Below are 14,204 nucleotides of genomic sequence, written 5' to 3'. Positions count from 1 at the left end.
TGCTAACTCTGGGAGATGCGTTACTCTTTCATTCTTTTTCATTCAAACCTATTTGCATAAATTTACCTCAAATTTGAAACACAAACATTTCAGAATAAAGACTTGATGTCACATTTTTCAGTGAATGTTTCAAATTATAGTGTTCCAGATTTTAAAATACTTCAATTAGCCTGGTTTTGTTGCCTCAGTGATAGGCATGTTTTTAAATTATGATTTATGTAAGTAATTGTGCATTTATTGTTATTAAAAATAATTAATTTAAAGGGTTAACTGCAAAACCATTTTTGCTTGTTATTTATGAAATGTGATAGTCACTATGAGTTTAATATGCAGGTATAACAATAGTCTTCTACCCCTATTTCCGCTATTAGCCACAAATAGATAGCAAAACACTCGGATTAGAAAAGCCAGTCAATTCCATGTCACATTGAAAATTAACATTCATGGACTCACCCATCTTGGATTATGACAGGGAAGGCTGTCGTTGATTTAGTGTCCAGGAAACAGCAGAGCACGTCTCTGCTAGAAGACGCTAACTCCACCACACGACAGAACTCCTTCAGGCTTGTGTTATTTGTGGAGATAAAACATCAGCGTTAAAGAGCAACAGAGTTGCTGTTGCCTAATTAAAGGCGAGACGTCAGATTATCAGGAAATACTGTAAGACTCCAAATCCGTCTTCCACTCACCTCTGCTCTGCCTCACTTCTTCTTCCTGAAACAGGAGCGCCAGAGCTTTTTCCCCCACAGAGATAAACTCACAAAGCATTTATTTTTACTAGAGACCACAGCAAATGAGTTAAAATGGTCTTTAAAATTGACTTCTTATTTTATAAAGATTAATATGCGGTTTGTGGTACTATAAATGTAATATATTGGGGGGGGACTTGTCCATCCAACTCAATGTCTTCCTGTTTAATAGCAAATAAATTCACATCAGGGCCGAAGCTGTAGATTTCACCACTCTGTCTCTTATAAAAACTGAGCCAGAAGGCACAAAAATGTGTTTAAAGACACAGGAACTCCCCACAGGCAAATAAATGTATGACGTCTTTAAAGTCAGCTTTCTAATCGAAGGACGATACATGAAAGAGCATCATCTGTAACACTGAACAGCAGAGATGTGAGCTCACAAATTAACTCAAAGTCCATTTAAGGCTGATAAAGTAGGTTTTTTTTCTAAAAAGCTTTTGTCTACCAGATTTTATGCTGCCATACTACCAAGTAAATCCATCTCACTGAAACACAAAGCCAGAAAATTATCAAATACCTTTTCATATTATCTATAAATGTTGAGCAGTATATAAGTGACGCTAAAAGCCATATTTTTCCACTGGTTTAAATGATTTATCGGGGATGGAAACTTCCACTTTTTGCAGCAGATTCTCACTTTGGTGACACACTGCTGTGAAAAAGCGTCCAACCATCTTGCAGATTTCTTCTGGTTTACTTTTATCTAACTTAAATGTCTCAGATTAGCAAACTGGTTTCAGGATCAAGAAAACCAGTAAATAGAAAATGCAGTTGTCAAATGATGATTTCACGTTATTTGGAGAGCTGAGTTGTAGAATGAAAAAGAATCACTTCTTTCTTACAACATAAAGGCTGAAAGAACAAGAAATCCTGCCCTGTTGTAACACATTTCTTGCAGTAAAAGTGGCCTATTTTGTGTATTTCATGGTTTGTGGATGAGTAAAAGTAAATTAAAGGAAGCGGAAAGGTGTTTTGCAAAATAACCGTTCATATTCTCCTCATGGCTGTGGTGATTTCTGTCTTCAGGCTTGTTTTTTTTGGGTGTTATTCAAACAGCTTTTGCTCTCCCTCTCAGACAGATCCCACTAAGGTAGAAAGCGTCCAGGATGTGCTCGCAAGGGCAGTAGCAAAGGGTCTCCTGGGTGACATCGTTCCTGAACCATTAAAAACTGGTAAAAAGAGAAAAACCAAGAAGAAACAAACTGTTTCAGCTACCAGCAAACCTTCATCCCCCTCCAGCCAAGAAGAGGCAGAAAGGGAGCCGGTAGATGGGAGAGATTCAGAGGAACCTTCAGAACGTGAAGAGAAGGACGAAGGAAACCTGGAGGTTAATGAGGCAAACGTGGGTGAAGACCAAAAGATCAAGGGAGAAAAGAAGAAGAAAAAGAAGCAGAAGATGGTAAAGAAACATCTAAAGCAAACTAAAAATTCTCCTACAGACGCAAAGCAAAGCCACAAGAAGAAAACAAAGAAAAAGGAGGATCAGCCACAGTCCAAGAAGAAACAGACGCGCATGAAACCCAGGAGAATACCACGTCTCACGCTGGCTTTAATCTCCTCTGCAAACCCTTCCAACCACTTGTCTCCAATCACAGCTTTAGCACACAAAATCAGTGGCAATCCAGGGATGAAACCCTCATGTCCTTCTACACCTCTTCCTACTGCCTCCAAGAGACAAAACACTCCACCTGAAGAAGCAGAGAGAACCCTGAAGGATGACTGATTCAGTAGTCTGAGCTAGGATTGCAGCAGCAACTCGGGATTTGATGGACGCTGCTGATCTAGTCTCCTCACCATCCTCTAAGAGCAGCAGCTTTGTCCAACAGCTGTTGTCTCAGACCTAAAGCTCTCAGCTGGTCAGTGAGTCAGCATCTACATCATCAGTTTTCCTGCCTGAACCTGGAGATTAAATGTACTCATCAAATATTCTCAAATCAATACTTTCCCCAGATTGTGAATTTCAGTGAAGAGGAATATTTTAATGTACAACAATTGGGGTAACAATTTGGATGTGTATAGTACATATACTATATATATCGTATCGTCTCCCATGTATTGAGATATAATGCATGTGATTGGTTAATTTGCTCTTTGTATTAATGAGTTCAACAGCTGTACATAATAAAATGGACAGTAAGTGTATATTAATGAGGGAAAAAAATGTTTTCAGAAATTCAGAATCTAATTATTTATCTGGAAAGTTTGCTGGTGTATTGAAAAAGGTTCCCCCATGATGAAAAGGCAAACTCACTTTGGGAAACGCTTTATAAAATCAAGAGTGAAACATTTTTTATGATACTTTAGTAGTCTTAGACAACTTATTCAAATAATTTTGAAAACTTGTAAAAATTACATAATTTTTCTGTCGACTCATTCTTTAGCACACCTGCTTGCCTTAATCTACACTGTAAAAAAAGTCCAGTGAACTTAAAAAAAGTAAAGCAACCAGTTGCAATACAATTTTAAGTTCAGTCAACTTTTTAGGTGCTTGTTTGTGCTGTTTTTTTTCTGTATTAACTTAACATTTTGCAAGTTAAAACGTTCAACTGACTTAAAACTTTAAACTCTCCAAACAAATTGCAAGTTGGATTTTTAACAGTGTATTATTATTGGAGTTGCGTGTTCTCCCCATGCATGAGTGGGTTTCCTCCGGGTACTCCGGTTTCCCCACATCATGCCCTATAGGTTATAGGTAATAAATTGTAAGTCGCTTTGGCTAAAAGCGTCTGCTAAATGAATAAACATAAACATATTATTTTGCTACTGCACAGAAAAATCTCTTCTCTTGGTAAATATCTCAGACTTTTTAGGTGTTAAACCCAAATATTCCAGAAACATAAGATGAGAAAAGCACAGACATCTGGAAAATAGTAGAGTAATGTGGGCTAAATAAATTGCTTTAAAAGCTATTTATTTCTATTCTCATTACCTGTGACCATCAACATATAAATATTGGACAATGGGTTTCCATAGACTCCAATGACAAGTTTTTGAAGATAAATGGGAGGTAGCCACCACCGCCATTTTGACCGTGTCTCAGGTTCCGTTAAGCCCAGACAATTCCACAAAAGGGAAGAGAGGTGGAGCTGAGGGGTGGGGCTGTAAGGCTGGGGTCAACTGACGACACCTGGTCGAACTAGATACAAGCTAACCCAAAGCTAACGCGGAGGTGGGAGCTAAGCTAACGGAGGTAGCAACCTAGCTACAACTGAAGTTAACTGTGCACAACACCAGAGCTTCTGAGTCAGAGATACGCCGGGCTGACCGCTGGGAAACCCGGGTGGAACACAGAGGTCTCCCGAGAGCTCCACAAGCCGGCAGCCACGCAGCAGACAAGCGCTGCTGCAATCTGAGAAGGGCAGAGCTGCCACTGGGGAGAACCAGGTTGAAAGGTTTCCATCCCAGAGCTCCACAAGCCGGCATCCCGCGCAGCAGACAGAAGCCGCGATCAGACAGAGATGCGCCGAGCTGCGGGGAGGGGAGAACTGGGTGGACAACAGGTCTCCTGAGAGCTCCACAAGCCGACAGTCGGAACCCAGCTCCACCAACATGTTATATTTCAACCCATTTTCTAAAGTGCAGCATTATGTTAAATGCACTGGGTTTTACCCTATTACATTTAAATTTCATGGTTAAACAGTACATGTTAAAATCTAAGCTCAGCTCGGCAGTGACCTAAAATACATAAATATAATTTTACTTACCGAAAAAAATGAAGTGGAGACTCCTTGGATGCTCTATTAGTGCAATTAATGCCACAGCAAGTCATTTTGTCCAACAATTGCACAAAAAATATCCAAACAAGAATATACAAACACGGAGACTCAAAATCCCGGAACAGTTTCCAGGCCAGACCGAGGCTCTACTGAGGCCTTTCCACGGAGCTAGCTCTGTGGTCACGTGGGTCTGATGCTCATTAATTATACAGAATTTTAGGCTTTTAATAGACTTAAACAGAAGAGTGAGAAAAAAATTCAACCCCCTCAGAGTTGTCTTGAGTGTAAACTAGATCATTTAAACAAAAAACTTGTTTTGGAACCAGGCTGTAAACATGTTTATTTCTGCTGTGAAATTGGTATTTTTAACATGGGAGTCAATGAGGATTTGCTCGTTTCTGACACCAGCCCCTAGTGGATGAGGGTGGAGCTGCAATTTATTTCATTTCCGGGTTTGCTTCAATTTTTCACCCGCATTAATGGGGGCTTGCCTGTGACCGATAGCTGTAATACTCTATTAATTATAAAATATTACCTAGCTTGGTGATAGGATGATTAACTAGAAGGTTCTAGGATTATTTTAATTATTAAGGGATCATTCACACTTCGTTTATGATTCAAGAACCAGTCAGTGTTTGCAAACAAGTAAGAATTTATTTTACAAACAACTAAGACTTGACAAATGGTTTAAACTATTATCCTGTGAGTGGATGGAACTAAAAGATGGGTGTCTGAGAACTATGTGTGAATATGAGATGATGAATCAGGATCTCCGTATCTTCAGAGAGGTGCGTTCTGGATTTAAAAGAATTTGGTTTGCATCTGAACTATTAAGTTGCTATTATCAGGACCACACGCAGACGCCATCTTGTTGTGTCTACCTCACCCATTTGGAGACCCCGATTGGATCCGAGATGTCCAGGAGCCGACGACCCCACTGCATCTGGTTTGTAGAGAAACCTCGATGCGACCAAATCGGTCCTCAGATGCCTCCAGGTCACAACGATAGATAAATGGAACCAAGCGTCTCAAAATCAACTCTGAAGGAGTTTCAGTCAGCTTCGTTCTGTAGGAAACCCATCTTGTTGTTCTTCAGCTTCGCAGGTGCAAAAAGCTTTGTTTTGACAGCGTGTCAAAATCTTTCTGAGCTAGAGATCTGCTAAGAGATGGCCAGTCTCCAGCTTTCTCTCTCGACTGCCGAGAAATCAGAGCGGCTGGTTAATATACTCGCTGTTATCTATGACCAAACTTACCAAGAATCTCAGAAACAAATGCTCTGAGATGCAGAGAACACGTAGCAGCCAGGGTTATTTGCTCTGGCTGCATATGACCTGTGGGATCTTTAAAATCAGTCCATTTTGTGACGTTACACATCCATCGAAGCTTCAGCACGGAGAATCAGGAGGTGTTTTATACTCTTTATTCTCACAACTGGTTACATTGATTAAGTGTACAAATCAGTGAGCAGCAAACAGAAGCTAACACATCCACCTAACCTAAACGGAGTGTGTTTGTTGAGTTTGTGTGAAATGGACAGGAACACTGGGAGTCTTACTGCTACCATCCTCCTCCCTCTGAGCAGCAGCTTCAGGTGAAACTGTACAGGGTGAAGATGTATTCAGGTCGTTTCTGCTTTTATATTTGATTTCTTCTGCAAACTGTTCCTGCATCCTGTTGTGATGTCGAGTCATAGACCAAAACAGCATCAGGACTTGCCCTCAACTAATTAAATCAGTATATACTTTTATAAAATAGAATAAATAAAATAAAAAATATTTCTGTTCAATACATAAGTCTCTATTTCAACAAGCCTGTGACATGCAAGGCTTTTTCTGCGACTGACCCCCCCCCCCCCCCCCCCCGATCCAAAAATATGCATAGATAATCTTACAGGTAAAATTCAGCATCAACTTAAGAGACAAGAGTGAAACCCTTCCCATCACCTCAATGGTTTTCATTATTTGCTCTCTTATTTTCTTATCTACAGCAATTTATAGACGTATTTTACACTTTGGCCATTTGGTTTGTTTAAAAAAAAGGCATTTCATAACGAGAAAACAGGAGGAAAATATAGACATTCAAAAAGGAAAAGGTAGCTTATAACAATCGAATGTTACATTAAATGGATTGTACACACAGAAGTCTTATTCCAACATCCTGGTGAAAACACTGACACAAATTACTTTTCTATTGTGATCACCATTACTGGATCATTTATGTGAAATTTGGGAGGAAAACAAAAACTAAAATGACCTCCAGTAAGGGTATGAGCTTGTACATTTCATAGAAGATGTTGATCTGAACAGGTACATTCTTGTAATATTCTACACAGTTCTTCACAGGACTGTTTGCTAAGCCCCGCCCCCTTTAATCAATGGAATAATTAAAGCAGATGATGTTGGTATGCAGAGATTCCATCCTGAATTTGAACTTCACAGCTACATTTGCTTGTCTGACAACTTTCTTTAGCAGAACAGCGTTAGGAATCATTAATGAAGCCATTAACTACACACCAACTGTTCTCATATTAAATGTACAGCTTGTTAAAGCCCTGACTGGTAAGGGTTTAATGGTACCCCTGGTTCACGGTTCAGACCTTGAAAAGGTGTGGAACACTGAAAAACATTTTTTAATGATTATCTCTGATCATAATCAGTCACTTTGAGTTTTTTGTGCAGGTTGAACATGAAAATAGTCTCCTACACCTGTCTCCTGCATTAGCTTCTGATAGAAAATAGAAGGTGAAACTCTGGATTAGGAAAGCCTGATAGACCTGCGTCAAGCGGCCGCTTGGACTCACCCTCACTCTGGCTCACCATAAGGAATGCAGTTGGTGTTTTAACGTCCAGAATGAGAAGAGAAAGTCTCGGCTAGCAGAAGCTAACCGTTAGCATTAGCAACTAAACCACGTGGCAGAAGCTCCTCCAAGCTTGTGTTATTTTTAGAGAGAAAACATCCATGTCACAAATCCTGCCGTGTTCAGCTCTCCGCTGAGTCATGTTTTGAGACAGGTTCTGCTCTATCATGACCGTTAAATAAAACACGAGCTGCTTCTGGATCAGCTGTGACATATTGGTGTGTATATTAAAGGGATACTGCAACTTTTTCATGTTTTTAAATGATTTTCTTGAGTCAGTATGAGCTAATATGACCCTTACAGTGTTATCCAAAAGGATTCAAATGAAGGCTTGAAGACGCTTCGCTTCTCATCCGGTGAGCTTTGTCAATTCTGACTGGAATATGGGAGCGTCACACCTTCCTGCATCTATTCAACACGACTCGCTCTCAATAGAGGCTAACGACTCATCAGGGGGTAGAGGAGGGGGGATCGGAGTAGTTTCTGCTTGTTAAATAACAATAGACATCTACAGCTTATAAAAGCTCAACTCTCCCATATTCCAGTCAAAATTGAAAAAGCTCTTGGGATGAGAATCGAAACATCTTCATGAAACCAAAGAAGTCCAGTTGCTTTCATTTGAACTCTTTTGGATTACCGTGACCTGGATGACTGAGAACGTCCACCAGCACCTTTACAGGGTTAATGAGGTCACTCAGACCCCTACTGCCCCCCTGTGGCCAGAATACTGCATTTGCAACTTTAGAGTGCTGGGCCTCCACCTGTTAAGACTTAGAAAAAAATGGAGCTGACATACCCGGCGCTGCAGTCTGCTTCCAGCACGTTTCTTGCATGCTTTAGATCAAGAACACAGCTGATTTGTTTGATTTAGTGATGAGTCACTCCTCTAGAAACTAAAGAAGTCTGGGGAGACATTTCAGCTGTTAGATTAAGATGTTAAAGACAAACACACAGCGAGGAGATAGGTTTCACTTTTGCTTTGACCACAGAGCTTTGAGCACAAACACACACCAATAAATGGACACTAGGGGGTGCTAAAAGCAAGCCAATCTGCTTAGTATCCCTTGAACAGCTCTGTGCTAAACATGTGAGGTGAATAATCGCAGGACGACTACAGGTACTGTTACAGCACCTGTCTGAATCTGCAGTGAATACTAAAAGATTTGAATCAAACTCAGTCTCAAGAGGCTGTGATTGGACAGGGATAGGCCGGAGACGGGGCTTAGCAACCATTAAGTTCCATTTGTCCTGCTCCTTTACCAGTCAACAGTGTGTTCATGACTTTACGTGGAATAAAAGATTCAGCATCTTATGGTACAATGGAAGCAAACTCATATGATGAACACGGAGAAAACAGACAGCAGACCCAAATAATAAGTCCTGTCAAGTTCGAGTCACACCAACTCTCTGTTGGCCATCTTCTCGGAAACAGCGGAGGGTGAGTTTTTGTCAGAAAACACTCACTCCTCCCCTTTTATGTTTCCCTCCAGCACGAGCGATGGTGTCTCTCCCTCTTTATCGGCTGTCTGTCATTTTCTTAGGGATAAAACAATATAAAAAAAAACAAGGATAATGAGGGATGCGTCAGGTGAAAGGTCACCACTCGTTCTGACCCTCCCGGGCTGAATCTTACACAAAGCACAGAGAAACCAGGATAGCAGATCAGCATTGGATCTGATTTTGATCTCCTTCAGTCTCTGAAAGCAGCAGCACTCCTATCGATACTGTTTAAACAGGTTCACATTTAGATAAAAAAGTTCATGCATGATCAGTTGAGCAGGTTAGAGGGTGTAGACAGACGATTCTCTCAAGTCTGTAGCAGCTTCTTTTGTTCTTCGACTCAGACCATCTACAAATGATACAAAAAAATAATGCAATGGCTTTTGTTGCTCCTTCTTTTGTTGGCTTCAAAGTTACAGATGAATGAAGACACTAAGCAGGAGACGGAGAGGACAGAGTTTTGGACTAACAGGACAACCAGGTGAATGGCAGGGGGCGTGGCCTGCTGTAGAAGGTCATGCTGGCAACGCAGACACAAACACACAGTAAGAGCAAGGAGAGGTGATCCTTTGGGTTAGCAATAAGTCATCACAGCCGCCGCTCTGCTCCTGTTCGGTTTCTCCTCCTTCTCCTCACACTGTGTTGAGAGGGGCGGGGATTACGTCTATGTACACGATCATCCCTCAGGTGTCCCCCAGGGCTGCTCCTTCTTGTTGCAGGATTAGAGTTAGTTCTTTTGAGGAAACAGACTTTAAAACCCCACAAGCTGCTCAACTGCTAAACTGCAATTCCTATTTGCTCCCAAAAAATCTGAACGGTGGAACTGAGGCATGTTCTCTAAATCCCGAAGCTTCGCAGTGGTTTCCATGGTTCCTGGAGTTTGAGGTGGCGATGGGTTTGAGCAGCGATGCAATGTGTGACCATGGTGACGAGAGCCACGGTAGGAAGGTCGTAATGTCTGGCTACTGGTTACTGCGGCAACTCAGTGACGGGCCTCTTCTGTTTGAGGGTGTCGATGAGCGACAGGACGCCTCGCTTCACACTGGTTGAGACTCGACGGGACACGGAGTCTCCAGGCGGCGACGAGCCACAGGCCTTCTGGGAGGGCGGACGGGCCACCAAGCACTTTTGATACCGCAGCTGGGGGGGGGGGGGGGGGGGGGGGGGCAGAGCACACAGACATACAGTAAATAATAAGACTTACAGCTGCTGAGCACGCCAGTTTGTGTGTGTGTGTGTGTGTGTGTGTGTGTGTGTGTGTGTGTGTGTGTGTGTGTGTGTGTGTGTGTGTGTGTGTGTGTGTGTGTGTGTGTGTGTGTGAGAAAAGGAGAGGAAAGCTGGAGTGGTGCAAACTGCTGATGGTGATCAATAATAGTGACTGATGATTCCTGCAACTGTCGAGCTGTTTCAGTGTGAGTGTGTGTGTGTGTGTGTGTGTGTGTGTGTGCGTGCGTGCGTGCGTGCGTGTGTGTGTGTGTGCGTGTGTGTGTGTGTGTGTGTGTGTGTGTGTGTGTGTGTGTGTGTGTGTGTGTGTGTGTGTGTGTGTGTGTGTGTGTGTGTGGCCATATATCCAAAGTTCAGATGTGGGATCAATGTTCCGGCCTGCAGTCTAATCTCCTACGTCACACAGCAGAAACGGACAGGAAGCGTAGAAAACCTCCACAGAATGGGTTCACGGCACCTCTTTCTACAGGTCATTAGTGCCAAAAATGACCTGTCAAGACTAGATTTGAAATTTATGAGCAGAATTTATGAAAATAAATGACAGGATGATGACATTTTAGAGAGAGAAGCTCTGATTTCTGCTGAAGTGGCCCCAAATCATTTTGGGGTTCTGAAGTTTGTAGGTCACAGAGCCTCGCTCTCCTGCGGAAGACTTTTAGGCATTTTTTGAAACACTGGGCCAAAAGTCACAGAATGGTCAAGAGTTGGGAAAATAATTCAGCCAAGACAACAAGCTCAGCTAATAGTAAACAAAATGTCTGATTCTTAAAAAAACTCTAAAAATTTTAATACAGAACAAGCCTCTTCTGCTGTACCTGCCTGTATGTAATCGTGACCCGAGCAGCTAAAACTTAGATTGCAATGAATGTGTTGCTTTAATCAGCTGTAGTGTTTGTGACTCACCATACAAGCTGCCTGCACGGCCTCAGACACACTTCCTGCATTGGGCTCACACCAGAGGACATGGCAATCAAAACGATGGCCGCCAGCATCCATGATGAAGGCAAACGTGTGCACGTCTCGTCCTACGCCCATGAAAGACAGGAAACGGACGCGGCACTCCACCAGCACTTCCCCTTCATCCTGGTCAGGGACGTGAGGGTCATGAACGCTCTGGTACGCATCAGTTACTTCACACTTTGCAAACAGTTCTAGATCAAAGAGTTTGTGCCGAGGAGTAGGAAGTAATTTGTGTAGCACCTTGTCTTTGCTGATGGTCACCGTGGCGTCGGCAACATTTAGGGCCACTGGAGTCCAGTCCTCTTTGTTAGAGGAACCAATCAGACTATCGATAGCTTCATTCAGAATTTCCATCCCTGGAGGAGTTGATTCAAATAAGCGAGAAAATTCACTAAGTGTGCATCATACATAAGTGAAAATATTTATATATATATATTTATAGTGTGTGTGTGTGTGTGTGTGTGTGTGTGTGTGTGTATGTGTGTGTGTGTGTGTGTGTGTGTGTGTGTGCGTTAAACTAACCAATTGGTCTGACCACAGGCATCATACCAAGGTAGTGCACCTGAAATTTTTGAACCAGCTCCGTCTTCGGTGTGGGGAACTCTGTTGGGAGGAATTCAAAAAAATCGTAATGGCTGCTTGTGAAAACAGAACTCACATTGGCTTAATAAATTATATTATAATACCCGAATATTCGGGCACATTGCTTCTTTTCATTTTCAGTGTCATAACATGATAGTACAGGTTGTATAAAAGCACAAGGGTCCAGTTTAGAAGATGAGAGAGTTTTGTAATGATTAGAAGCACAAAGAAATATGTCATTTTGGGTTCTGCTAGTTAGCAATAGCTAAGGTCTAACATTGTTACTCAGAGTTTTAAAGGGAAATATTTAAAAAAATTATTTACATCTTTAAAGGGAGACCAGGCAGTTCTGGCTTGCTTTTAGCACCCCCTAGTGTCTGTTATAAATGGTAAATGGCCTGTATTTGATACAGCGCCTTCTAGAGTCCTGGAACCCCCCAAGGCGCTTTACAACACAATCAGTCATTCACCCTTTCACACACACATTCACACACTGGTGGGGATGAGCTACAATTTAGTCACAGCTGCCCTGGGGCGCTCTGACAGAGGCGATGCTGCCGAGCGCTGGCGCCACCGGTCCCTCCGACCACCACCAGCAGGCAACGTGGGTTAAGTGTCTTGCCCAAGGACACAACGACAGCGACAGACTGAGCGTGGCTCGAACCTGCAACCTTCCGATTGCGAGGCGAGCACTTAACTCCTGTGCCACCGTCGCCCCATGTTTGTAGAACTGAATGCAAAACTTATCTCCTCGCTGTGCGGTTGTCTTTTTGACACCTTAATCTAACAGCTGAAATGTCTCCCAGCCTTCCTTAGTGTCTACAATAGTGATTCGTCACTAAATGAAACAAATCAGCTGTGTTCATGATCTAAAACATGCAGGAACCAGATTGCAGCACCAGGTTTGTCAACTCATTTTTTCTCCAAGTCCCAACAGAGCGGCCTGCCAGTCTGAAGTTGCAGGTGGAATATTCTGGCCACAGGGGGCAAAGGGGGCTTGTTGTCATTTCATTAACCCTGTAAAGGGACGTTTTAGTACATACTGGCTCAAGAAAATGATTTAAAATATGAAAAAGGTTGCAAAGTATCCCTTTAAAGTGTGAATGAGTGAGTGACTGATGTGTTGTAAGGGTCCTTGTGGGAGGGGTCATAGGACTCTTTAAGGTGGTGCTATATAAAAACAGGTCAATTACCATTTACCATCTTTATGACTGTTCCTATTTAAAGCTTCTCTTCCTGTTTGACTCATTCACAGTGGATGTTATGATGAAAATAGTTTTTGTTCTAACTTCATGTTCGCACAAATGTTGAGTTTGAGTGCAATGCGTTAGCCACAGAGGTGATGAGTGTTTTCAAGTGTTTCTGTGCTCGCCTTCTGCTGAACTCGCAAAAAGAGGATCTGCATGAAGCCCACCTTGTAAAGGGAGATCCAGTCCTGCCTGAATCCTGTCCTGGAGAGAGCTTCCTGCCATGGCTTTGGCATTCTTTCTCTCCGTCATTATCTGGAGGAGAGAAAGCAATTTTTACTGAGGCAAACACACACACACACACACACACACACACACACACACACACACACACACACACACACACACACACGGAGGAGCAGATTGAAGAAACAAATGAAAAAAAAATGTGGAAGTGCAGAACAATGGGGGATGAGGGCAAATGAAAATTATATGACAGAGCTCAAGAGCAGCTTTACAGCTGATAGTGTCATGCTGTTTCCTGTCACACCTGAAGAGCACACACACACACACACACACACACACACACACACACACACACACACACACACACACACACACACACACACACGGAGGAGCAGATTGAAGAAACAAATGAAAAAAAAAATGTGGAAGTGCAGAACAATGGGGGATGAGGGCAAATGAAAATTATATGACAGAGCTCAAGAGCAGCTTTACAGCTGATAGTGTCATGCTGTTTCCTGTCACACCTGAAGAGCACACACACACACACACACACACACACACACACACACACACACACAATAAACAGCTCCCACTCCGCTAACAGAAGAGAAGATAAAGCTCCAGTGAGACAATGATTCATACCTCTCACTCTCACATGCTGACAAGTTCTTAATCAGTTTGTAATCATGAAGCTGAATGCACTTTTGTTCCTCTACAAAGAACTTGTAAACAAACTGTGTTATATTGGTGTACGTGGAAGAAAGGCTAAGCTAAAAATAAAATATTTAGTATTAAAATTAGTTTATATAACCCTTATAACTCAATAATTAGTTATAACTCTATAAAAATGACAAAACAGCACACAGGCCTCTTCAAAACAACAATTAATTAGGATATTATTGCTAACACAGCTTAAGTGTTTATTCACGGTACGTTCGTAGACCAAATAATTCATCTGCATCTCTGCAAAACTGGGTTTGACTAACATTGCTTCAGTAATGTTTAGAATGTATCTGTTCACATAAAAGTAGTCATGTAGAGTAGAAAAAGTTTTCTGATACTTATGTTTAGCTTAGAGATGCACCGATACGCGTTTTTATATTGACGATACCGATGCTGGTATGCAGAAGCCGTGGTCAGCAGATGGCTGATGTGTGCTGTTGATTTTTTGGGATGATTT

The 14,204-nt window shown here is 42.1% G+C and overlaps 2 protein-coding genes across 5 annotated transcripts in view; one reads left to right on the top strand and one right to left on the bottom strand.

Annotated features, from left to right (window-relative positions):
* Positions 1–3,520, top strand: part of LOC107375188 (putative methyltransferase NSUN7) — a 30,239-nt gene extending 26,719 nt beyond the window's left edge. Inside the window, exon 13 of the mRNA XM_015943586.3 lies at positions 1,828–3,520. Coding sequence (XP_015799072.3) covers positions 1,828–2,475 — 648 coding nt within the window. The 3' untranslated portion in view covers positions 2,476–3,520. The remainder of the gene's footprint in view (positions 1–1,827) is intronic.
* Positions 3,521–5,872: 2,352 nt separating this feature from the next.
* apbb2b (amyloid beta (A4) precursor protein-binding, family B, member 2b) overlaps positions 5,873–14,204 on the bottom strand; it is a 78,326-nt gene continuing 69,994 nt past the window's right edge. For all 4 annotated transcript variants that reach the window (XM_054744775.2, XM_054744777.2, XM_054744778.2 and 1 more), the window contains 5 exons: positions 13,006–13,093; positions 11,532–11,612; positions 11,250–11,365; positions 10,953–11,132; positions 5,873–9,965 (listed from right to left, as the gene is read on the bottom strand). In XM_054744775.2, the coding sequence (XP_054600750.2) occupies positions 9,795–9,965; positions 10,953–11,132; positions 11,250–11,365; positions 11,532–11,612; positions 13,006–13,093 (636 nt within the window). In that variant the 3' untranslated portion in view covers positions 5,873–9,794. The remainder of the gene's footprint in view (positions 9,966–10,952; positions 11,133–11,249; positions 11,366–11,531; positions 11,613–13,005; positions 13,094–14,204) is intronic.

Source organism: Nothobranchius furzeri, chromosome 6 (genome assembly GCF_043380555.1).
Source record: "Nothobranchius furzeri strain GRZ-AD chromosome 6, NfurGRZ-RIMD1, whole genome shotgun sequence".
In the NCBI taxonomy this organism is placed as follows: Eukaryota; Metazoa; Chordata; class Actinopteri; order Cyprinodontiformes; family Nothobranchiidae; genus Nothobranchius; species Nothobranchius furzeri.
This window is presented reverse-complemented; position numbering and strand designations above follow the sequence as displayed.